Source organism: Pholis gunnellus (genome assembly GCF_910591455.1).
Source record: "Pholis gunnellus genome assembly, chromosome: 15".
In the NCBI taxonomy this organism is placed as follows: domain Eukaryota; kingdom Metazoa; phylum Chordata; class Actinopteri; order Perciformes; family Pholidae; genus Pholis; species Pholis gunnellus.
Window position 1 is genome coordinate 12,020,634 of NC_136542.1, and position 25,140 is coordinate 12,045,773.

The 25,140-nt window shown below is 42.8% G+C and overlaps 1 protein-coding gene across 1 annotated transcript in view; it reads left to right on the top strand.

Annotated features, from left to right (window-relative positions):
- Window positions 1–1,185: 1,185 nt before the first annotated feature.
- unc79 (unc-79 homolog, NALCN channel complex subunit) overlaps window positions 1,186–25,140 on the top strand; it is a gene marked incomplete at both ends in the record, with an annotated part of 29,745 nt that continues 5,790 nt past the window's right edge. Inside the window, 33 exons of the mRNA XM_079174695.1 lie at window positions 1,186–1,207; window positions 2,652–2,772; window positions 6,059–6,372; window positions 7,129–7,299; window positions 7,497–7,592; window positions 7,688–7,743; window positions 8,140–8,269; window positions 8,381–8,445; window positions 9,641–9,729; window positions 10,115–10,155; window positions 10,512–10,540; window positions 11,666–11,895; window positions 12,066–12,237; window positions 12,360–12,590; window positions 12,867–13,057; window positions 13,430–13,553; window positions 14,264–14,404; window positions 15,080–15,295; window positions 15,615–15,842; window positions 15,929–16,070; window positions 16,645–16,724; window positions 16,820–16,968; window positions 17,051–17,208; window positions 18,522–18,703; window positions 18,807–19,008; window positions 19,145–19,327; window positions 20,524–20,813; window positions 20,941–21,123; window positions 21,270–21,432; window positions 21,719–21,868; window positions 21,971–23,221; window positions 24,270–24,371; window positions 24,879–25,061. Of these exons, the coding sequence (XP_079030821.1) occupies window positions 1,186–1,207; window positions 2,652–2,772; window positions 6,059–6,372; window positions 7,129–7,299; window positions 7,497–7,592; window positions 7,688–7,743; window positions 8,140–8,269; window positions 8,381–8,445; window positions 9,641–9,729; window positions 10,115–10,155; window positions 10,512–10,540; window positions 11,666–11,895; window positions 12,066–12,237; window positions 12,360–12,590; window positions 12,867–13,057; window positions 13,430–13,553; window positions 14,264–14,404; window positions 15,080–15,295; window positions 15,615–15,842; window positions 15,929–16,070; window positions 16,645–16,724; window positions 16,820–16,968; window positions 17,051–17,208; window positions 18,522–18,703; window positions 18,807–19,008; window positions 19,145–19,327; window positions 20,524–20,813; window positions 20,941–21,123; window positions 21,270–21,432; window positions 21,719–21,868; window positions 21,971–23,221; window positions 24,270–24,371; window positions 24,879–25,061 (6,085 nt within the window). The remainder of the gene's footprint in view (window positions 1,208–2,651; window positions 2,773–6,058; window positions 6,373–7,128; window positions 7,300–7,496; window positions 7,593–7,687; window positions 7,744–8,139; window positions 8,270–8,380; window positions 8,446–9,640; window positions 9,730–10,114; window positions 10,156–10,511; window positions 10,541–11,665; window positions 11,896–12,065; window positions 12,238–12,359; window positions 12,591–12,866; window positions 13,058–13,429; window positions 13,554–14,263; window positions 14,405–15,079; window positions 15,296–15,614; window positions 15,843–15,928; window positions 16,071–16,644; window positions 16,725–16,819; window positions 16,969–17,050; window positions 17,209–18,521; window positions 18,704–18,806; window positions 19,009–19,144; window positions 19,328–20,523; window positions 20,814–20,940; window positions 21,124–21,269; window positions 21,433–21,718; window positions 21,869–21,970; window positions 23,222–24,269; window positions 24,372–24,878; window positions 25,062–25,140) is intronic.

Consider the following 25,140-nt stretch of genomic DNA (forward strand, 5'->3'; position numbering starts at 1 on the left):
CATCACATCCCAGTCTACCAGCAGAGATCACCTCCACAGCCCTGACTTCTTAAAAACTCTGCACTCAGGGAGACACCCATGCACTGTGTTATTGTGTTTTCCAATTTGCAAAATGTTGTGGAAGTAAAACTTGACGATGCAACTGTTTTCCTGTATAAAGACTTTGATATGATATCTGCTGTGGTATGTTTTATTTCTAACATTTATTTTTTTAAATAATTAAAACTTGTTTGACTGATCTGACTATTGTAATGTTTGGGAAATGCTTGATATTTGCCTTGATGTTTGAGCATAAACAGTAGTAAGAAGCAGAGGGGTCATTCCAGGATGTTGCTCCCAATCAGCTGGAGATGAGATGGAAATATTCCAACAGTTCTTGGCACACACTGCAATGGGAAGGGTCTGTCAGTTCAGACCCTGGAGTCTGTTTATCCTTCACTTGTATTTTGCTGTGACAATTGTAAAGAAGAACGTTCGGCTCAAAGAATGGCATATAGGTACATTTGTAGATAAAAAAAACTAATAGTGGGGATATATTTTGCCTAATGACTGACCAATATTTACTGCTTAAATTAGGAAGAATTTCCAATCACAAAGGAACAATTTAAATATTGTAAAACATGCAAACAAAACTAAGTGAAGATATAAATATTCCTCCAGGACATGTCATGCTCGTGGTCATGACAGTGTGACAACCATCTGTTGCACGTTTTATTTTATTTTAAATGCAGCATTATACAAAAGTGCGTGTGCATATATCGCAAATTCACTGATTTCCTTGGTATTTCCCTCCTATAGGCTAATCAGTCCAAATCGGACTGATACGGTGGTTGGAAATCTTGAATGACAATTTGTCAAAGGTGGATCAGTCCATTTAGAAAGGTGTGCTGTGGCGGGTGTATATCAACATTCCTCTCTGACACGAAAGAATAACATTCTTAAAATTAAGATCACACTCACACAATTGACTCTTCGTTTTATTTCGGCTAAAAGCGACCGCACCACCGCTAAAAAGCCACAGTGTATTAATCCATCGCGCAGAGTGGTACAATCATCCGAGCCTGGGCTGTAAGGGGGGTATATTCACTTTTTCACGACTGAGGGAAACACAACGCCGGGGAGGAAAAAAAACCCCACTAAAACAATTGACAGTCTGGTTTTTATGTCTCCTCAAGTGTCTACGAAATGTCTACGAAGGCAGAGCAGTGTAAGTACGGCTGTGTGTGTGTGTGTTTGTCCCGTCTTGTCGTGGGGGGTTTGAGCACTGGGAATGTGATTTTTGTTTTAAGAAAGCGAATGAGGGGAGCTGTCCTTGGTGATGAAACCGCGGTTGCCATGGCAGGTTGCAACACGTCCTCTCACTGCAGAGTATGGCTGGAGGGCTCAGCGTAGACAGGCAGCCGCTGTGTATTTCTCGGCATGTTAAGGGGAAAAAACAATTTAATGGCTACATCGTCATATTATCTTTTTGTATTATTTTTTGATTGACGTGGCTGGATGAGGCGCGTGCAAAAAAGCGGGGTGTGCTGCTGGTCTCAAGGTCGACCTGACAGATTCTTTACTGAACAATATGGTGGTGTAAGATTGATCGATCATGGGGTTTGATCACACCGTCCTGATGGCGGTTCTTAATTTCCTCCTCGTTCCTCCGATTGCCTTTGAACAGGTGGGAAGCAGCCTCTGCCTCCAGACTCTATTCCATGTTACTGACTGATCTCTGCACAGTTTTAATCAGATTTTGCTCGATTTAAGTATGTAACAGGCATACGATATGGGTTTCAAACTTGGTGTTTGAGGCTTCATTTATAATTGGCTTAAAGTTGTGTGTGGCTGATGGTTTAATATATGGAAGAATTAATCAGGCTAGTATCAGAAAAAAACAACAGAAAACAACAAATTGGCAGCTGTTATCTCCATATATATATATAAAAAAATGTATTACTGTGTTTATTCATGAAAATGTCCCTCAACATGTTCAGATTTAAGAAGAGAGAAGCTGGTGTACGACTGTATGTTTTGCAACACAGGCTCTGACAACACATGCTCAAAGCCTGCGGCTGTTATTTTTATTTTGGGGTTTGTCATACAGGTCAGGGAGGAAGCTAAACACCACTGCCCAAAGTCACAGAAAATGGGTCAGCAATCACCCACTCCAACTTCATTTAACCAGGCAAAAATAACACTGTCATATCGTTAACAGTAACGTGAGGACAATGTTAAACCGAAGGGGTCACTGCTGAAATGTCTCTCAGTATCATCTGCTAAGAGATGAGTAAGCCCTCTCTCGTGTCTCATGCTGACTGCATTTTCCCAGCTTGTCTTGAGACTTGAACCGGCAACCTTTTGTACATGAGCGTGTTTCTGTAAGCAATAGGTTGCTGCGTCCTCAAGGGTTTCCCGTGACCTCGCTGCTGTACCAAAAAGGTCACCTGCTGAAGGCCATAGAGCCATGAGAACACAGACTCTTTGTTTAACTTGATAATTGGAGCATCTGCTATACATTACATGCTGTCTTACATGGATCTTAACCCAGAAACAACAACAGAAACACAGCTCTATGCATCTTCTTCCATTTGCCTTATCTGTGTACTCAGATCCAAATAATAGTCCCGTGTTGATTTGCTTGTTACTCTGCTCTTTATTTTGTCTAGTTGCCTCTAAGATACGATACTTGCAAGAGTATCACAACCGTGTGCAGCACAATATTTATCCTGTGCCCTCCGGAACAGACATTGCAAACACACTGAAATACTTTTCCCAAACTCTGCTCAGGTAAGTACCCTGCTCTGGAGCCAACAGGTGAAGTAACAGACTGTAGAATGTGTGATATCTAGCTTACCTTCTGGATCAGACCGGTTAACTTACAGCAGGTTGACACGCTCCCTGAGAGGGATGACAGTGATATCATTAAATGGCTAATATGAATTTAGTATATCAAGACGAAGTGAGGGAACTCTGACTGCCTTGCCTGCACTGCTTTGAAAGATAGAAGAAGATGGAGCAGATGTCATCGTGTTGTTTTGAAGTAGCTGCATATTTATTGATTCAGTGGTCGCCTGCTAAATGAACGCTTCCTTGGGACGGCCTGTTGTGTCCTTCCCAGAAGGGGGCTGTTGGAGGGCAGCTCCTCGGGCTCTGCAGTTGCAGGGTCAGCCTGCTCCCTTGGGTGCTGTGAAAGCCAGAGGAAGGAACAGCATGTTATTTCCTCCTCCAACACGGGTCAAGTAGGCAGCCATTTTGGACACATCTTATTTCACAATGTGTCACGTCCCTGTTTTTCCAGCTGGAGCTTCTTCACATAGAAAAGTAAACTGCAGTGATAGAATATGTTCGGATGTCTTAAGGTTGGTTTAATCTTACTCCCTGCTGGCATCGCAGACAATATTACTGCTGTCGAAATGTATTGGCTAATTTACAAAAAGGGTGGGATTGCTAAAGGTTGAAGTTGTATGTCCCACTTTTATCATTATTTTCAGCTTAGGGTGCAATCTATTTGAGATTGGCAGCCGGCCTCAATTCTACACTTTATGCCTCAGCCCCATAAGGATTATTCCTCTGTTGAGTGATGCTCACAGAGTGGTTACTTTGTGCTTAGCCTTTGCTGACGGGCTGTCCAGCACCAGCAGCCACTGTGCTGTTTTAAACATGGCCTCTCGTATGTCTTTCGCACAGATGGATAATGACGGGGGCTGCGACTGTGGGAATCACTTTGATTCAAGTGACGATTTTGTCTCTGAGGGGCAGCGACATTCTAATGCGAAAGGAATGACTCGCTGTGATGCCACTGTTAACAGTTGCATGATATTTTCCCGAAGCAGAGCCTCTTAGTCTCAGATATGCAGAACAAGTAATTCCCCCCACTATTAGAGGGGTCTGGTTTCCTCAGCGGGGACTGCAGGATTATCCATACACCTGTGCCTTCTGAAGCCCGGGGTGAAACAACAGAGAAGAATTAAAAAGAAAGAGAGGGAGAAAGTGGGAGTAGTGAGCCTTGAAAAGTGGAGCAGGCATGTGTCATGTTCCTGGAAAGAAAAACTGAAATGGCTAAAGGAGGTGGTTGCTGATTCATACACCAATTTTAGGTTCAGGTCAGATGTAGAACAGAAAACGAAGAAAGGTTAACATTTTCTGTTTACTGACAATTACATATATGCCTCCTATAAAATGAGGCATAGTTTTTTCATATTTCTGCAAGTCAGATTGAGCTCTCTGCATCAGTGCATCAGATGCTGGCTTCATGCCAAACTGTATCTCTCTGAGAAGAATGACTGCAGGGAGCAGAAATCATGTTTACTATTGTTTAGTCATGGTATTCTCTAATTCTGTAAATTGATGAAGTCTGATTGTTCTTTGGATTACTGCTGCATAGTCAATGATTTCGTATTGACAGCGCAGGGTTTGACAGTCAATGTATGTCATGTGTCTGTATCAGTGCATTTCTACATGTGTTTTATGTGTCGTACATGTTTGTAATTTTTCGTGTTGTTTGTACGTACGTGTGTATGTATGCACACGTGTGTCTCTTTGTGTGTAAATCTTCAGTGTATGCGTGTGAGCGTGTCTGTTGATCTCTATGTTCATTGTTCAAAATAATGATGTTTTCTATATGAGAAATTGGCAGTGAAAAAGTCATACTCTGAGATACGGTCTGTTGTTTTGAATCAGTCCTGTTTGAGTTGACGCTGTACAATACGCAGCTTTGTGAATGAATCTACGCTGACTAAAATCTTACAGAGTATAACTTTGAGGGGATAGTTCAGAAAATGTTACATTCTGCTGTTGACAGTATGAACTGTCAAGCGACATGCTCAACATTATGTATCTAATGTTATGTTAACCAATTTTGAAATCCCCTTTCTCACTTGCCGAGAATGCTGTAACTCTACTTTTTGAGTGACCTTTCAAAATAAAATAAATAAATAAACAATACATCAGCATTTATAATCTGGGCTCTCTTGATAAATCCCAATCATTTGCCTGATAGAACAGCTTAGCTCTTTAATAATGTGCAGTAAAAAGAGCAATGCTCTCTGGCCGCCCCCCTCCCCTTCCCCATCCTCACCCTAGACGCTCCACACTCAACCCAACTAGTTTTTCCTTTTGTTTTTCCTCTCTTAAAATTGAATATGTCCACCACCTTCCCCAGGGGACAGCAAACACAATTGTCCATCCTGCATTAGCTCACAAACATAATGCTACCAGTCATCTCCCCCTGATACAACCTATTCCTTTGTCATTATAGTTTCTCCTCTACCGTAGATTAGTTGTTACATTTATTTTAGAAACCTGAATCCATATGCCTGTTGGATCTCATTATTTCTCCTGATGATACTGGTACAGTATCATAACGTATGCACACGGACATTATTTCTCTGGTGCAATAAACATGTGCTGTGACCTCGGAGCACTTGATCTAACCTCACACACATGTTTATTACTGGCTGAAGCATGTTTCAAAAGTGTCACCTCTGTATTTTCCCGAACCAATTTGGTGTCACTCCCATCCTTGACAGCCCCACTAAAGACAAGGAAATTTCTTTTTTTTATTTCTTTTATTCCACGGCTCATTGGCCTTTTTTGCATGGTAGCCTCTGACCTTGCTGATTGGAAGATGGCAGCCATCGAGGGACAGTCGTTTGCACTGTGCCTTTTTGGAGAAGTATGGGGTTGCCACTGAAAACATGCCATTTTTTATATTTTTGCTCCTTGTCACCAGATACGCATGAGATGCAGTGATCATTGCAGTTTGTGCTCATGTTTTTTTTGTTTTCCAAGTGCAAAGATAGACAAAACGAGATCAATTGAATCAAAGTCACTCTGAACAGACAAAGCAGGGAAAAATTGCCCGTGCCTTCAGTGATACAGTCAAATAGTGAGACACTGCATCCTATGTGGGGTTTATCTGGGTTTGTTTTTTTCTATTTACGCTGTCTCTGTAGTGCCATTTCAATGTAATGTGCTGTTTTTTTGTGTCTTTGTTGTCTCTTTTTTTCCCTTGTTCCCCTCCCCTACCCTCCCTCCCCTACCCTCCCTCCCCTCCCCTCCCGCCCCGGAGCAGCATTCTGTCCCGCACAGGCAGGAAGGAGAACCAGGAAGCTTCCAATTTGGCCGTGCCCATGACCATGTGTCTTTTTCCTGTGCCATTCCCACTCACCCCATCTCTAAGACCACAAGTCAGTTCCATCAACCCTTCAGTTACTCGCTCCCTCCTTTACAGCGTTCTGCGCGATGCCCCGTCAGACCGCGGGGGGCAGGGGCAGCAGAGTCGGGACGCTCAGCTCTCAGAGTACCCCTCTCTGGACTATCAGGGCCTCTATGTGACCCTCGTGACCCTGCTTGACCTGGTGCCCCTGCTGCAGCACGGTCAGCATGGTGAGTCAAGGCCCAGTGCACCACTGTTTGTCATCATCATCCCCGAGCCGTCTGGCCTGCATGAAGCCACTGCTGCTTTTTTGGCCTCTTTTGTAACTGGAGGAGAGAAGTCCTGCTGAGGATCTTGAGGGATGCATGGGGTGATTGGGAGCACGCTGGATCCTGTCAACTTAATCGTTCATAAGCCATTGGATATACCAGACATAGGCCTTCTCTTCTGTGTATCATATTTGACTGCATGTTTGTTATGTAAAGTGGGAGAAATGTTTTACTGATGATGTCATGTGCAAATATACAAGTTAAATGGAAAACGCACATTGGCAAATGTAATGTTTTATTTTTTTCAATACATTTAGAATACATCTGAGAATGACTTATTTCCACACTGTTTTTTCACGGGCTAAAGGCTGCATCACAGTCAGTGCTCTTGTTTTTCATGAATATTTTACCACTGTTAAAAAAAGCTCAAAAGCATGAAAACCCATCTTCTTGACGAGAATGCTCTACTTTTCCTGAAGGCAAATTGTACCTCAGTGGCTTTTAAAGAAAGCTCACTGCCCTCAGCTAAAGTTCATATTCTAAATGTTCTCTTTTTTTACTGTTATTACTGTTATAATATATAAAATATGCAATGTCTGAAATGTCATGTAAATTTGCCATCTGTGGCTGCATACAGTATGTGAGTACTGTATGTACTGTTAATTGAATGAGTGTCTGTGTATCTCTCTTTTTTTGGCCTTTTCCCTTTTTCATCAGATCTGGGACAGTCCATATTTTACACAACAACATGCCTCCTGCCCTTTCTCAGTGATGATATTCTGAGCACTTTGCCCTATACTATGATCTCCACTTTAGCCACATTTCCCCCTTTCCTCCATAAAGACATCATTGAGTACCTGAGCACCTCTTTCCTCCCCATGGCTATATGTGAGTATGATCATTTTGACAACTAATTCACTTTTCGTCATAATAAAACTGTACCTTTATGTTGATATAATTGGTGATTTATGATGTAAATCATGAATCTATAATATAAATGTATAAAAGTAATTTCATTTATTAGATGGTATTTCATTTATAAATAAAAAAGTGAAGTCATTCTTTCTCTTGCTTGCTTGCTGTAGTGGGCTCCACTCGGAGGGAGGGGGGAGTCCCTGCCTATGTCAATCTGTCTGCCTCCTCTATGCTAATGATTGCAATGCAGTACACCACAAATCCAGGTAAACCACCACATTGGCTGCTTTCACGCACATATAAATTACACTGTGATGTTGTGTATGGCTCTCTTTTTAAGCTGGCTTCTTCTTCTTTCTAGTGTATCACTGTCAATTGTTGGAGTGTCTAATGAAGCACAAACAGGAAGTGTGGAAGGTAGGCTACAGATATGAGGTCTTTGTAGCCTCTTATTAAACTATATTTAATTTGTTATGTCATTGTTTATTTATCATGGTTATGTACCTTTTTTTTTACATTTAATCTAATTTATTTACTTTTCATATTTCATTTGATTGTCATTCATTTTTTATAAACTGGCATTGTGCTAGATTTGTGCTGAATGTCTGTTAGATCACAATCTTTAATAAATAAAACTATAAAATTAGACAAATAAGCATCCACCAGTTGCTATTATAAATCAAAACCTTCCTTCAGCTTCAATTTGTTTATGTATTTTACTTTGGAAACATACACTGTATGGCCTAAAAATACTATTTTCAAAATATCATTGCACTTTGTAATTACTGTTGGTACTGTTTAAACTGTGTGCAGGACCTTCTGTATGTCATATCTTATGGCCCATCCCAAGTAAAGCCTCCAGCTGTGCAGATGCTGTTTCATTACTGGCCCAACCTGAAGCCACCAGGAGCCATTATTGAATATCGAGGGCTTCAGTACACAGGTAAGGTTCTCTTCGTGTCACATCTGCTGCTTGATCTGCCCTTGACCTGACTAAAGGTCTAACACAGCCCCAATGTTTCTTCTTTTCTCCTCCCCTACTGCAACTCTTCAGCCTGGAACCCCATCCACTGTCAACATATCGAATGCCACAATGCCATCAATAAACCTGCTGTCAAGGTGACTTCAGTCTTAAAAAACCTGTTAAACAACCCTTAAACATTAACTATTGCATCACAGGTACATGCATGGTTGTTGGATCCCACAACCCTTTATTACATTATTACTGTAAGAAGACAGATTAGCATCACACTCTGCTTTCAAAAGCTGCTTACCTTGAGAATATCTTTGGGAAGGCATGGAGCATGTGCCACATTGCTTTGCCGAGTTCAACCGCGCGTGTCAGTGTGCTTGCTTTTGTGAGCCCCCTTGGTAAATAAATCAGTGCATGCCTGGGCAGCTGTGGGAGTGGGGTAATGATATCAGCTTCTATGCTACTTTACAACAGCCTCTGCTGTTGCTGCTCTGCTTTATCAGCTCCACCTGCTTTTATTCAACTGTGCTCAAAACCGACAAATAGACTAGGAACAGGGGCATTGACAGATTTCAATTACCAGGAGCAGGGAGGGGGTATGGAGGGAGGGGAGCTTAATTGGAAGCCGTGACCCTGTGCAGCCCTTGAGGATATGGGTGGCATCAAGTGAGCACAGTAAATTACAGTGCACCATCTGAACATTGAGGCCATGAGCATTGAGGTTTAGCACAGGGCCAGGCACAGGTTGCAGGAGAACAGAGTGCAACATATGCACGCAGCCATCCACGCAGAGGCGTGGGGAGACAGGTATAGGTGTCGCATGACTTCTTTGGCAATACCATCATAACGCACCGTTGGAGAGTGCTATGTGAGAGGGACAAATGGAAAAGGCTTGCATTCTGAAAAATGTGACCGGATGCACTAGGACATTCTGGTATTATGTATTGGGACATACTACTTTTATTCTGGTATACTAAATAGTATGGTAGTATGGGTTTTGGAAGGTACAGGTAATGTATGATATGTTTTATTCCACTTCAATTGGTGGCTATGTGAAAATGACCAAACCATTAACGAGGTTTAGCTTCGGATATAGCATCTTAAACTTTGTCATGAGTCTTTGGTTAATATTGGCAAAGGGATTTGTACCAATTCCATGGAGTTATATTGCTTTTTTAACATAATGCATAATGTTCAGTCCCCCCCCACACCCTGATGGTTTTTGTACAGTCCCTACATGTGCAGAAATGGTTTTCTTTCCCTCTTGTTTGTATGCAAATAAAACATCAAAATACCAGTATGTTCATCCATATTCTAACACTACCTGTCTTACTTTTGCAGATGTGTATAGATCCTACTCTTTCTGTTGCCCTGGGAGACAAGCCCCCCCCTCTTTATATATGCGAGGAGTGCAGCCAGAGGATAGCAGGGTATGCATCTGTTTCACCTCTTTTCTCCATCCCCCTCCCTAAACACAATGCCATTCAACGCCTACATCACCTACCCCGTGCCTCATTATTCATCTTTAACCCAGGGGAAATGCATCGCCTTGGTTACGTAATTCCCTTGCCCTGATAATGAGATCGTCGTCACGAAACCACGCAGCCACTTGTTTGTCTTTTCTCCAGTGTTTCGCATGCAATAATTGCGTGACTCTGCAGTGTTACTTGATATTGAGCGAAGGTATATTTGTGCCCCAGCTCTGTTAGGAGGTTAAGACTGCTGTGTTTACACTAGGTGGAATTATATACAGGCTCAGAGGAGCAGTTTGCCTCTACATCATGCATTGTTTATACATTTCTGTCACCTTTTCAGAGACCACGCTGAATGGCTTGTTGACGTACTCCTGCCCCAAGGTGAGCGTTCACAAACAAAGAGGTGTTTGATTGTCTCTCAGTCGGTCTTGCTCCCCGCAGACAGTGAGACATAGTGTAAATGTGACATACATGGAATATATTCAGTGTAATCTACAATATACAGGTTTTTAGCATAAATATATTAGAGAGGGGGTTAGTATAGTTACCCATATTTGTTCCTTTACTTTGATAATGTTTATAGCTATAGTTAAATCTGATACTCACAGTCTAGTCGTCTGAGGATTAACTTAAAAAGATGTTTCCATTGAAACGTGATCCATTTAAAAAGCTACTTCTGTTGTGTGCAAACTAATAATAATAATAACTAATAATGCAAACTTAATTTGTCTTTGCAGCAGAGATATCTGCAATTTGTCAAAAGAAGGTAAGACTCTCTCATTTGCTCATTTTTTTTCTGATCCATCCCATTACAGCACGATGTCATATTGAACATTATCCAATGCTTCTCCATATTGAGGAAAGAGAAACCTTTGCAGTGATTTGTTGTTACTGATTACCCTCACTCACCTTCAACTTCACATACAAACACAAATCAAACAGAACACGTGCTTTAAATGGTTTTTATCACTCAAAACAGAAACGAATCATGGAATCCATTGGTACCTGTGATACATAGCAAGGTCATTTATTTATGAAACTGACATGTTTTCCTCATTGAGAAGTCCGAGCAGCTCAGTAAAGACCACGTCATTTCAAATGAAGCTGCTGGGGCGTAATGTTTGTTTGCTGTTGTTGAACGCACTGCTGAGGGCAAGTGCTCCCTGAGGGTTTCCAGGGAGACAGAAGTAAAACGGTGTGAGATGATCTCAGGTATATTCCCGTCAGGCTGAGCAGCCGCCGTCAGTGGAAACAGCTGGCCTCCATCCTGGTTTGTCCAGCAGTTTATAATCCACAGCCTCCCTTTCTGATCAGGCTTTGTCACACTCATTTTAGAAAGCCCTTTCAACTCCCAACTGGATTTACACCAGCTCAGTCATCTTCATCTGAGAATAGCTACTTATAAATACACCATGAGACCCAAGATAGAACATACTGTAAACAGCCACAGCGTCAGTAATATTTGGGAGGTGTTTTTTGTTGTGGAAAGCAGGGTGGGTGAGAGAACTCATCATCAGAGGACAGATATGTTAATTTGATAGGGTGCACTGCATCCCTCTAATGGCACAAGATTAGAGGCTGATCAGATTAGGATGGCTCTCTAGGGCCATGCCTTTTATTTTTAGAAACCTGAGACACCGTTGGGATGCATAAAGACTTTTTCTATCGCTGTAGATGTGGACAGATTAACATCCCTAAACAAACGCATGTCGGAGAGGACGATATTCAAAGCCAAGAGCAGTTAGTTGCGTTTGAAGGGTCTGGAAATATGCTTATTTTTAGAGGCTTGTCATAAGGCATTATTGGCTGATTGGCCGTGATGGTGGCATATTTTTATTTCATTGCCTACTGATCTCCTCCTCCTCCTCCTCTCTCTCTCGTGTCTTTGTAGAACTGCAGCTCTCATGTGAGGAGGGCTGTGGTCACCTGCTTCTCGGCTGGCTGCTGTGGGCGCCATGGCAACCGGCCTGTCCGCTACTGCAAGCGTTGCCATGTCAACCACCACAGCAGCGAGGTGGGGGCTGCGGCGGAGACCCATCTGTACCAGACCTCGCCCCCCCCCATCAACACCCGGGAGTGCGGAGCGGAGGAGCTAGTGTGCACCGTGGAAGCCGTTATAAGGTACAGCTGACATGTCACAGCCACAGTCACAGGGCATATGAAATGAGATTATAAATGTCTGTGCCATGTCAGGATGTTTGTGTTTTCAGCTTCTTCTCCATCGATATGACTCTCTTATGTCTTCTCTCCTCCTCTCTGAATCCTATGCTATCCTCTCCATATCCATCCAGCCTTCTCAAGGAGGCCGAAATTCACGCCGAACAGCGTGAGTTTGAGATGAACAGACGTCGTCAGATGGGCCTGTCCGCCTCCCACCACTCTCTGGACAACATCGAGTTTGACAACAAGGAGGACGACCAGCACGACCAGCGGCTCCTCAGTCAGTTTGGCATCTGGTTCCTGGTGTGTAATCAATAACAGGGAGTCGTGAGATAAGGATGTGTACAGTGCATGGCCTGTTATCACTATACCTCGCTAAATTTATGGTTATCTGACTGATTAGTTTACTTCTCTGACATCTGCAGGTGAGCCTGTGCACACCCAATGAAAACACACCGACAGAGAGTCTGGCTCGGCTGGTCAGCATGATCTTCCAGTGGTTTCACTCCACCGCCTACATGATGGACGATGAGGTCGGAAGCCTGGTGGAGAAGCTCAAGCCTCAGTTTGTCACCAAGTGGCTAAAGACAGTGTGTGAAGTGCGATTTGACGTCATGGTCATGTGTCTGCTGCCCAAGCCTGTTGAGTTTGCCAGGGTAAGATCGATTATAGAGGATGTGCAGGGTGCTGATGAGGATGGGAAAAGGTTATATTCAGAAAGCACAACTAACATGAACATTATAACTGCAAATATCCAGCCAATGCACCTCCAAACTTCTGTTTATCTCAGCCATAGCTCTTGTTAAATGTTGAACATATGTCATTAAATCACCATGTCACTAAGGGCTGAGATTTATTCAAATGATGAAGGGGAAGGTCATCGTCTCTTGGCTATGTCTGATCTAAGCCAGTCCGTTCACACTTCTTCCCAGGTGGGAGGTTACTGGGACAAGTCATGCAACACAGTGACCCAGCTGAAGGAGGGCCTGAACCGCATCCTGTGTCTGATACCTTACAATGTCATCAGTCAGCCACTGTGGGAGTGCTTTATGCCTGAGTGGCTGGAGTCCATCCGCACCGAGGTGCCCGACCACCAGCTCAAAGAGTTCCGGGAAGTGCTCAGGTACATCCACAACCTCAGTGTTTGCAAATTGTAGCTGTTATTCTTGTACTAAAGACATTTGTTATTTCAAATAAGCAAGGGTGAGGGTGATACAATATTTCCTCATGAGTTACTTGTACTTTGATTTCCGTTTTTGTCTTTTAACGGTGTATTTTTCTTATTCCTGGATATGACTGGCCAAATGCACACAACATGACGTCAAGATATTTACAGTGCAGCTATACAACACACTCTGATAGCGGATGTGTTTTTTTTCGTTGTCCAAACATTAAAGATGAATGATTGGTGTCATTCCACAGAATCAGCGAAAGAAGACTGATTGTGAAACGGTATCCAAGGAACATAATATTGTGCTCTGCCTTCTGCTTACAGTAAGATGTTTGATATTGAGCTGTGCCCCCTGCCCTTCTCCATGGAAGAAATGTTTGGCTTCATCAGCTGCAGATTCTCTGGCTACCCAGCGTCTGTGCAAGAGCAGGCTCTGCTGTGGCTGCATGTAAGCGAGCATAAACACAAATTCACACACACATGTCCAGTTCACAGCCTACGGTTCTGTCAACAGTGCGTGTGAATTGAACAGGTTATCATAGAGTGTGAGAGTCTAGGCAGGGGCCCTGCTGAATATGGATCTGGGTCACCGAATGAGACTGAGAGAGATAGGAGGGATTTTGCTTTTCATCCCATATGCACTCACAGCTTGCTGCCCTGTATACATGGATCAATTTCAAGTTTTCTGTCGCAACCGTGATCAAGAGATGCTTTGATTCGCCCACATTAAATAGGTCACATTCAAGAAGTGGTGAACATTTTGACTCTGTAAATCTTATACCCATATCTCTGCTTTAGTAACTTAACAGATTATAGTTTTCCATACCCTTCCTGTCCAGTGAAAACCATGTATCACCAGATGACTGTAGATAAACTGAAGGATGAAGTGGTCCTTTATGGGTTGAAAAAATTCTTCTTAAGCTAAATATACTGTTTCGGATCAGGTGCAAAATTAATTGAAAAGCGTCTGTTTCTCTGAGTTCATGAAAAGTGCATTCAGTTTATAAAACCTAAGGAAAGGATATGAACACGTCTTCCACCACAGCAGATATTTTAGCACTGGAAATAATATCAAAACTGTCTGCATAATATGTGGACAAATATTTTCTTGTAACTAATGTGAATGGACCTTTTAAATATTGTTTTGTTTGGACGCAGGTGCTGTCAGAGCTGGACATTGTGGTGCCTCTTCAGCTGCTGATCGGGATGTTCTCTGATGGTGTGAACTCTTTGAAAGAGCTGGCCAATCAGAGAAAAGCACGCGCCTCAGATCTGACTGGCAACACTGGGGCTCGCAGGGTGAGGGAGACAGCTGGGCCGAAACTATTCCGCAAAAAATACAAGATATAATAATGATAATAATAATAATACAGTAAGAAACAAAACAAAAACATACATAACCAGCATCACAGGTTAAAAGCAGATTTAAATAGGTGAGTTTGAAGTGCTGGGGGAGAGAGTTCCAGAGGGAGGGGGCAGCAATAGAGAAGGCCCTGAACCCTGTGAGGCTTCAAACTCATTTTCATTTATTTTAGATAGTTTAGCTGCAGAATCAGTTATAAGCCAGGATTTATAATATAAAAAAAACACTTCACTCAACTCAAAACAACACCTGATTCGATGTGTGTGAGAGCTTTTTTTGGGGCTATTTTTGTGTCAGATACCTCTTTAGGATGATGACACATTTCTATTCTTCTTTGCTTCTATTTTATACCATTCATTGGGTTGGACTGTGTGTTGCCATGGTAACTGCCAATGTCTAAATATAGCTTCCTTAAAGGGCTTAATTGAACTTGACTGTGGTGCAGATCTATCATTGGAATTTATAGCTGAGCAACTCTGCACTCACGTGTTATTATAAATGACTGGTGGAACGTTGGAGATTAAAAGACTGCCAGAGGCGTAAATGGTTTGAATTTTAAGTGAAACACATAAAACTATACTTTACTTTAGCGATGTGCTCTTTGCCTGTAGGTGAGCGTGGTGTCAGATCCGGGACGCCATGGGCAGCACAACACCCTCAGTCCGTTCCCCAGCCCCTTCAGGAGCCCGTTCCGCAGCCCCCTGCGCTGCAGCCCCTTTAAAAACCTGGGTCACGCCACCGGCCACTGCGCTCTGGATCTGGACTGTGACGATGACGACATGAACCTCGGCTGCTTCATCCTCATGTTTGACCTCATCCTAAAGCAGGTAACCACACAGAAATAAGAATAATATAATATTCCCAGAGGGACTACGGGTCTATTTCTGATGCCCCTTGGCGATGATAAATCTAAAAATATTATTATTATTTATTGTTAATATTTGTATAGGAGTAAAAAACGTCTTTTGACAAACAGTATATTGTACTAAATATGTGCCAAGGATGAACACCGAAGTGTAAACAGTCTAAAAAACAATTCTTCTTCTTGTTCATGACAACAATGCCCACAGGTGGGATCTTGAGATGTGTGCTGTGCTCCACTTTCTGTTCCCCCTGTTTTTATGGTCGTATTCCCTGCTGTCCCAGATGGAGCTCCAGGATGACGGTGTGATGCTGGGTCTAGACAGCAGCCTGGGGAAGGACATCGTGGGCATCGTCAACAACGTCTTCCAGGCTCCATGGGGGGGCTCACACACCTGCCAGAAGGATGAGAAGGCCCTGGAGTGCAGCCTGTGTCAATCCAGTATCCTGTGCTACCAGCTGGGCTGTGAGCTCCTGGAGAGGCTGACCCCCCGAGAGGAAATTCGCCTTGTGGTGAGACACAGCATGAATTTGTATGCATCTAATATAAATTAACCTTTGAAATGAATGCTATGCTAAGTGTTTGATTGCCTCTACAGGAACCTACAGATACTTTGGAGGAAACCTTGCTACTGGGTCAGCCAGATTTCTCCCTTGGTGCAGGGAATGGAAACGTGGAAGGAGACAACCCGAGCGGCGCGCACACTGACAACCCTACCAACCATTCTCCTGATAACTCAAGTGTGTATCAGTTCCGTGCGCAATGTTGAAAATCATTACATTTGTCAGTCATAACAAAACATAAGTTCATTCATTGTTAACTGCCAGAAGATTGCCATTAATATTTAAAGGAATCTTTTACCATTTTGAGAAATACACTTATTTGTCGTAGCTAAGCTGCTAGCTGTAGCTTTGTATTTAATGGAATTATTTACCATTTTGGGAAATATGTTTATTTGCTTTCTTGCGAAGAGTTAGAAGAGAAGATTGATGCCAAACTCGTGTTTGTGCTGTAGATATGAAGCTACCGCTAGTAGCTAGTAGGGAATAGCTAGCCAGGCTCAGCCTACAAACCTATCGCTCACTATTTAACACCATATATCTTGTTTGTTTAATTTAGAAACTGAAGTAAAAAGCATTCACAGGTAGTTTTTGTACCTGACTCTTTATTGGCCAGGTGGAGTGGCCAAGAAATAGCTGTTTCCATTCATTATGCTAAGCTAAGCTAACTGACTTCAACCACGTCTGCTCTGTTACAGTGCATGTAAGTAATGAGAAAGTTGAGTTGTTTCTAACGCTACCCTCTTCCCTCCAGCCATGAAGAATAACTCTGATAAGAAGTTCTCCTACCAGCAGCTCCCTGTGTCTTTGAAGCTCATATACACCGTTCTGCAGGTACTTGGATATGAAAGACTGGAGGCATCCAAGAGTTTTTCTGTGGTTTATTTTAGTGTGGAACACTTTGAGTCACACATCTCGTCTGTATTCAGGACATGTCCAAGTTTGATGAGCCTGACATCTTGTTCAACATGCTGAACTGTCTGAAGATCCTGTGTCTCCATGGAGAGTGTTTGTACCTTGCCCGCAAGGATCACCCTCTGTTTCTGGCCCACATCCAGGAAAAGATGCTCATACCGAGGTGTGTGCTGACAGTTACTTTAATCAACTCCTTGACAGCAATGTGTGCGTGTGTGTGTCTAAATTGGTGTTCTTTGTTTCAGTCTGTGGTCCATGCTGAAGTCAGAGTTTTGCCAGCTGGCCTCCTTGGCTGTGCCTCAGCTTCTCCACGCCCTGTCTCTGTCGCATGGGGCGGACATCTTTTGGAACCTCATCAACACAAACTTTAACAGCAAAGACTGGAAAATACGATTTGAAGCAGGTGGGTTATAGGCTTATGGTGGTAAAATCACATATGTTGTGTATCTGATATCTGCCGTTGCTTCTCAAGATGGTTTGAGAGTATCACCGCCTCATCATGATGTGACTAAACCGTTCATATTTGGTTTTATTTAATTATTTTGTAAGCAAAGTGGTTTATGAACCATTAGATGAATACCCCCAGTCTGCTTATGTAATATGCTACCAAAACCACTGCCTGCCCACATCTCCTCCTTCTGTTGTCATGGTTACCTTGTGGCTCAAACAGGCGGGACAGAGGAATTGTGGGATTGATTGAAGGTTTTTTTGTCTCCTCGTGATTGGCAGAGACGAGCTGTAAGACCTTGAGACAGAGGCAGAGGACTCAATGCATGAATACAGGGAAACAGGAGAACAATTGAATTGACAATAGCCCCAAACAAACGGGAAACATGAGAAGGTGTAGTTATTAGCTTATATATTTGTATATAAATAACCTAGAAAATAGTCATTCAGTGTTCCCAACTGGTCAAATTATGCGTCATGACGGGTTAAAATGCTGATGGTCTATATCGTGACCACATGCTCTAACATTGTTACACCCTCTTCTTAGTAGTGTTGAAACAGATAGAACTGTTGAGTCATACATACATACACACACACATATATATATATATATATATATATATATATCTTTAAAACCTTTAATGACCAACAGGCAATGTGGTGCAGCTCTGGGATTTGTCTTAACCTCCACACTGACAGCTAGTGGTCAACACTGGGTAGTATCCATCAGCCCAGAGAAGGGCTTTATGGATTTCAGAATATAGCGTCTGTTTTTAGATTTTAATCTAAGTGAGTCATGATAAGTAACACCAATGATTACTGGAAGGATCGTTTTTTACTGATTAAAAAAATGTATTCTACACACGGGATGCGGGACATTATGATCTGAACTTATGAGTATTATATTATAAATAAATTAATAAATAATAAATATATTATTACAAACATGCAGATACAGATATTATGTCATTCAAACTGATTTTAAGCAGATTTTATATTATTATCATTTATTATGCCATTTCTCAGTGAGTTAACAAACACAATTCATTTTGATACAATGTATTATGTAAAGCAAAATATGACTTTGAAATAGTTGCTAAGTAATATTTTAACTTAACGTCATCAATGAGCTCTTAGCTGATTCTCTTCATTATATTTAGGTAATTATGGCCGGACATGCAGGAGCTTGGTTGTCTCTTCTTATTGTGAAACGTGTCTGTGTCGCTGATGATGTTCCTGTCCACTTTATATTCTCATGAAAATTCCCAGTGGAGAAGGTAGCGGTGCTGTGTCGGTTCCTGGACATCGGTGCGGTGACCAAAAACCACTTGCTGAAGTATTCCCTGGCCCACGCTTTCTGCTGCTTCCTGGCCTCTGTGGAGGACGTCAACCCAGCTGTGGCCACCCGGGCCAGACTGCTGCTGGACACCATCAAGAGGCCAGCCCTGCAGGTTGTTAGGCCCCAATTAAAGTCAGATGCTTATTGGATTTAAATGCTGCATATATGTTTATGTCCCGCTGTATATTTACATGTGTGTGTTGTTTATTATGCAGGGGTTATGCCTGTGCCTGGATTTCCAGTTTGACACTGTTGTGAGGGATCGGCCTATTATCCTCAGCAAGCTCCTGCTGCTGCACTTCCTGAAGAAAGACATTCCTGCGCTGAGCTGGGAGTTCTTTGTCAACCGTTTTGAAACATTATCTCTGGAGGCTCAATTACACCTGGACTGCAACAAGGAGTTCCCTTTCCCTACTAGTATGTAGCTGCTATGTCCTCATTCAGAGTGTTTACAGCTGCTCCACCTGCTCTGCACTTTTCTTGACAGACTATTTATTGTAACATAAACATTACAGCCTAATAGTGCTTCATACTATAATCTTTGTTTTGACAGCCATCACAGCCGTGCGAACCAATGTAGCCAACCTCAGTGATGCGGCAATGTGGAAAATACGGCGCGCCCGCTTTGCCAGGAACCGGCAGAAGAGTGTGCGTTCCCTCCGTGACAGTGTGAAGGGAGGCCCAACAGAGTCTAAACGGGCATTTTCACTCCCCGAGTCACTGAGCAACCGAATTCGTGAGTAGCACAGATCAACTTTCATTCAGTCTGTGGTCGAACAGTGTTTGCAACTACTTTAAGTGCCTCATAGGTGCTTTGTTCGACTTGAAGTTACAGGTTCAATCCATGACTTTATCTAAAGTCAATTTATTATCACTTCGTATGAAGAGAAGCACCTGACGCTGTCTGCATTGTCCTGATATGGTGATCACGGCCCATTTCCTATTCTTTGTGGGTGAAATTAAATGCTTATTTGCAAATACTATTTGACCAAATTTGACCCATTTTCCTAATGTTTCTCTGCTCACTTCTTTTTTCCCAATATTCATCACACATCTAAATATTGCTTTGTTTAATAAAGGAGGAACTCCCAACCATGTCATTCATTTGATCTTTGGCTCTGCACAGAAAGCTCTCTTTTGGAGTCTTTGGGAGATTCTACTTGTGTTGGCTTCTAACGCTGAGATTTCACATGTCTGATTAGACCTAATTCGTCAAAACACTTGGATTTTACACTGTTCCGAGGCCATATAGTGTGTTTTTCTTTGTTTTTATGTGTTTGTGTGTGCACATGTGTTGGGTGACCATGAAGCTCACACATGTGTCCTGTACTACCTCCCCTGTACATTCTCCTGAATTGTGTTCTTCGTATGTGGTTTTTAGCTCTAAGGCTTACGAGGCAAGAGCACTCTGCCCCGACACTGGGAGATATGATAGAGAAAGTCCTGCCAGGTAAATAACAACCTAAATCTGAAACATTAGTTTTCATAATCACATTATATTGGAGGAGAATGCAGTATGATTATCAATAACGCCACGGTGAAATTAGGACAGAAAATATGAAAAAGCAATGTTTGCTCTATGGGGACAGTCATTGTTTTTTCATTCTGTTCACACAAATTTTGACACAGGGTACATATAAATTAAATTGACTTGAAATATCATAAAGTTGCAACACTCTTGCTAACAGTTAGCTGGTCTTGTTTGTGTTTACCCTGTTTACATATTCCATAAACACATTGCACTGATGTATGTGTATTGCATGATGATGTCTCTGCCTGTCTTGACAGAGAAGTGGACAGGATGAGTTGACTCCTCCCACCTCTGTGTTCTTACCCCGCCGGTCCTGCACCCTTCCCTCTGCCCATCTTTTCCTCTGTCTGCATCACGTTTCCTCCCGCACTTTAACCCTGACACTCCCTCCCCTCTTGTAGGCCAGACCCCGTCTCCCGAGGACGACACCGTCATCAGAGACCTGCTTCCTGAGGACGCGGGCATCGACCACCAGACGGTTCACCAGCTCATCATGGTGCTCATGAAATTCATGGCTAAAGACCAGAGCAGCGCCGAGGCCGACATCGGCAGTGCCAAGGCCTTCAACACAGTGAAGCGTCACCTGTACGTGCTGCTGGGCTATGACCAACAGGAGGGCTGCTTCATGATTGCACCTCAGAAGATGCGCACCTCTACCTGCTTCAACGCCTTCATCGCTGGCATTGCACAAGTGATTGACATTTTTGTTGGTATTCTGTGACTGCAGCTAGAGATTAACTGCTATTTTCAACAGCACATTGTGAAGAATATGACAGTATAACATGAATGCCGAGGAATTTAACTGGTGTCTCTTGCAGGTGATGGACTACAATATTGGTTTGGGGAAGCAGCTGCTCCCCCTGGTGGTCCAGGTGTTAAAATACTGCACGTGTCCCCAGCTGAGACACTATTTTCAGCAGCCGCCTCGATGCTCTCTCTGGGCCTTGAGGCCAAACATCAGACAGATGTGGCTCAAAGCCCTGCTAGTTATCCTCTATAAGGTATTGTTACTGTATGTTAATAATAATTTACTTGAATGGATTATTCTTTCAGTTTCCTCGTTGATATGTTTTTTAAACTCTAAGTCTCTAAGGCTGTTACATATTTTCTTGCGTACAAGCTTATAATATATTTCTATCCGTCTAAGTACCCTTACAGAGACATGGACGGGAGTAAAGTGGTCCTCCATCTGATCCACATCACCATCAACACACTGAATGCCCAGTATCACAGCTGTCGTCCCCACGCTACGGCAGGACCACTCTACAGCGACAACTCTAACATGAGCCGCTACAGCGAGAAAGAAAAAGGTGAATCAAATTAAAGTTTGTTTTTTATATCAACACCAGACTTCTAAAACACCTAGTCTGCAGTACATTTTTTTAATTGTTGATTAACAATTGTGTTGTGGAACTCTCTTCTTATGAAGGATATTATTTATGACTGCAAATTAGGGGAACAATTTAGAAGAAAAGAACTTCTGTGCAGGTTATAATGGGATTAAATGACAGTCTTCCCTGTGAATATCTCTTCCCGAGGGTGTTTGTTTGCCTCTGAAATACAGCACTGATGTAAAAAACATTTTCTCCATCTTAGAAGAGGACAGTGTATTTGATGAGTCAGACGTCCATGACACGCCAACTGGTGCTGCTAACAAGGAGTCACAGACCTTCTTTGCCCGCCTGAAGAGGATTGGCGGTGGCAAGTCTGTGAAGTACCAGCCGGTAGAGCTCAATGCCAAGAAAAGTAAGAAGCAGAGGCTTTCAGAGTCAAACATATAGTATAACAGCAGAACATGTTTTCGAGAGGAGAGTCTCACTTTATCTGAGTTTTATCTTTGTGTATCAGGTGAAATTGAGCTGTCAGAGTATCGTGAAACCAGCGCCCTTCAGGACAGCATTCTGCACTGTGTGAGGGAGGAAAGCACCAGGAAGAAGCGGCTGCAGGCCATGCACAAACAGAAGTCTCTGGACATTTCCAACACTGACTCCATCCTCTTCAATCTGGACGAACACCGACGTAAATCCTGCATCGATCGCTGTGACATGCAGGTGCCCCCGGGGGACCTGCCTCCATCCTCAGCCACGACGCACGGCAAGCATCATGGCAAAGGATCATCGGATGGCTCTTCGGTTCGGGTGGAGGGCAGTGATGCCGTGGACCGGCGGGGTTCCAAGCCTGTCATCCCAGAGGTTCGCCTCAGCTGCATGGAAACCTTTGAGGACAAGTTGGACCTGAGCTCACTTGGAGGATCAGCTCAGGGGAAGGAGGACCAAGACCTCATTGACCTCTCCTCTGACTGCACCTCCATTCCAGAAAAACACTCACTGCTCTCCATGTCCGACAGCGACTCCTTGGTGTTTGAACAGTTGCCTCCTCTGAGGATCGTAGAGAGCGATGAGGAGTTTGACCTTACCACCCTCATAGCCTCCAAGTTCAACGGGAGTCCTAAGTTCTCTGCGTCCCCTGCGAGCAGCAAGACTTTGCGACTGTCTCCTGTGGTGCAGGTGAGTGTGGAGGATTGCTCTAGTGACGTTAAGACCGCAGACCTGCTGGTGGGATTGGGAGGCTCAGAGCAACCATTTGAAGCAAGGAAGCCAAACCACATGACTCCCAGCGCCTCTCTGGATCTTCCTGACCGAGTGGAAAATGTCTGCCATGAAAGCCCGATGACCCTGAAGCAGAAGAGAGACCTGCTGAGAAAGACGGCACATGTCCCCGACACCTCCCTTGACGACATGTGTGACGAGGTAAAGACCGGGATCGTACCAGGGACCAGTCCCTCTGGTCGGACAATCTTCTTGGACATCCCAGAAGACAAGGCAGAGCCTCTGTCCTCACCAGAAAAAAGCAAGAGTGATAGCAACAATGAAGAAGAGGATGGGGATGACGAAGAGGATGACGACATGGGTGACGAAGTGGACAGTGACCAAAAACCTGACAATGCAGACGACAATGATGAGACGGAGTTTAAAATCCAGATTGTTCCTCGACAACGGAAGCAGAGGAAGATCGCGGTCAGTGCCATCCAGAGGGAATACCTGGACATCACGTTCAATATGTTCGACAAGCTGAGTGGTGAGCAGACCACAGAAACCGGTAAGAAGGAAGGTTGGATAAAGATAATTGTTATTTTCAATAATCACTTTTTGGAACAGTGTGTTGGGAAATGTGTACGTCGACCATTTAACCTTTTTTTAACTAAACTTAAAGGACCATACCAGTTCTTTTTTTTTTAAGTGTAAGCCTGTTTACTACAAATCATCTCGACTTTAGGTCAGAGTTAACCCTTTTACAAACGATGCTGATGTGTTTTAGAATTCATTTTTACCATGGTTACAGGCAGCCAGTGGTTACATATTTCGTTACAGTAAAAAGATCAACTAGAGTCTATGAAAACATCACTTACAGATCACATCAGGGCCTCACCCCAGACTTAATCACTGACTCACAGCTTATGTTCCGAACAGATTTTCCTGTCAGTCTGCACTTCATTTACATTGCTGCATAATGACAATACAGCTTTGACTAAAATGAATACAGGCTTAATGTTCGCTGTGATGGATAGCACAATTCAATCAAAGACTACTGATAGATTTTCACACACTACTCCAAATAAAATGGAAGCCAATGGCCGTAGTAAGCATTTGACGATGGACAGTATGTTATTTAATGGCTACATGATTTTTGTATAGAGATGAATATTGACAGACATGGGTATGCTTCTTAAATTCTTTCTAATATACAGTATGTGTACTCTAAACATCTGTAAGCTATCATATCTGTATCTAACCATCCACTCCAGCTGTGTAGTGTCCTGTTGCTTGTTTCTATGAATGTGTTCACTCCTCCTTTCCTTTCATCCTAAAGCTTTAGAGCTTCAGAGCAAAACCAAAGATCAAACTGCAAACTGTGATTTTTTCTAAATTTGAAACTGGTGGTGCGGGAAACCAAACACTAAACTTCACATAAGAGACCGTTATTAAATTGGTACTAAATCAACTTTAACTTTAATCTCCTAATTGTTGCAAAAGTAGTGCTTATTACTACTGAATGTCCATATCTTAGTCGTTTTTTGTATCGGTAGAAAAGGGCATATACTCTGATGCCAATGCCCCGCCCATTATTTACCCATATTGCCTTGCAGATCACAAAGTTCTGTCTACATTGGAAAAGCCAAGAGAATCTGCCTCAGCCCCAACGCTCGAAGCTGCTATGCCTGAAACAAGCCACCGCTCTTCAGTATCAAGTAGGATCCGAATACTTTGCTTCTCAGTCCCCTAATAAACCTCATTCAATTTGACTGTTGTGGTATCATTATTAGGGCCATAATTGTCCATTTTTAGATTGTTTAAGTGCGATCTCTTATATAAACTGTACAGACAACAAAAACACTTTCTTTTTGCAAATTATCTTCATATTGGAGCTGGAAATATCCAATAAAATCACATAATATTGTTAGACATCTTATCCTAAAGCCATTAAAATCACTGAGAAAAATGCAAAACAATATGTTTTAGAAATTCTTTTTTTCAAAATAACTTCGCTCAGAAGTATTTTTTAATGTTGCAGTCCCTCAAGCAGACTAAATGCTTGACTTAATTTAGTCCTCATGACATTTAAAAATCACATCGACAGTCTCTTTTCATGTGTGTCTTACCTAGTTCTTTGTAACCACACACACTTGATGTCGAGCTGAAACGGTCGAAGTAGGTACTTCACCCCAGGTGTTGTTTTTTTGTGATGTGACCTTTAGCTCAGTACCGTCAAGTGAAGCGAGGCTCTCTGGGAGCTCTGACCATGAGCCAGCTAATGAAGAGACAGCTGGAACACCAATCCAGTGCGCCACACAACATCAGCACCTGGGACACGGGTCAGTCACTTAAGACTTTTCTTTATCCTATAATGACCCCTCGAGGAGACATATGGACATACAGTAGTAACATATTGTATCTACAGAATTCAAATAAAGTAAATATTCCTCATTGACCTCATTTCGCATCTAATAACTGACTCTT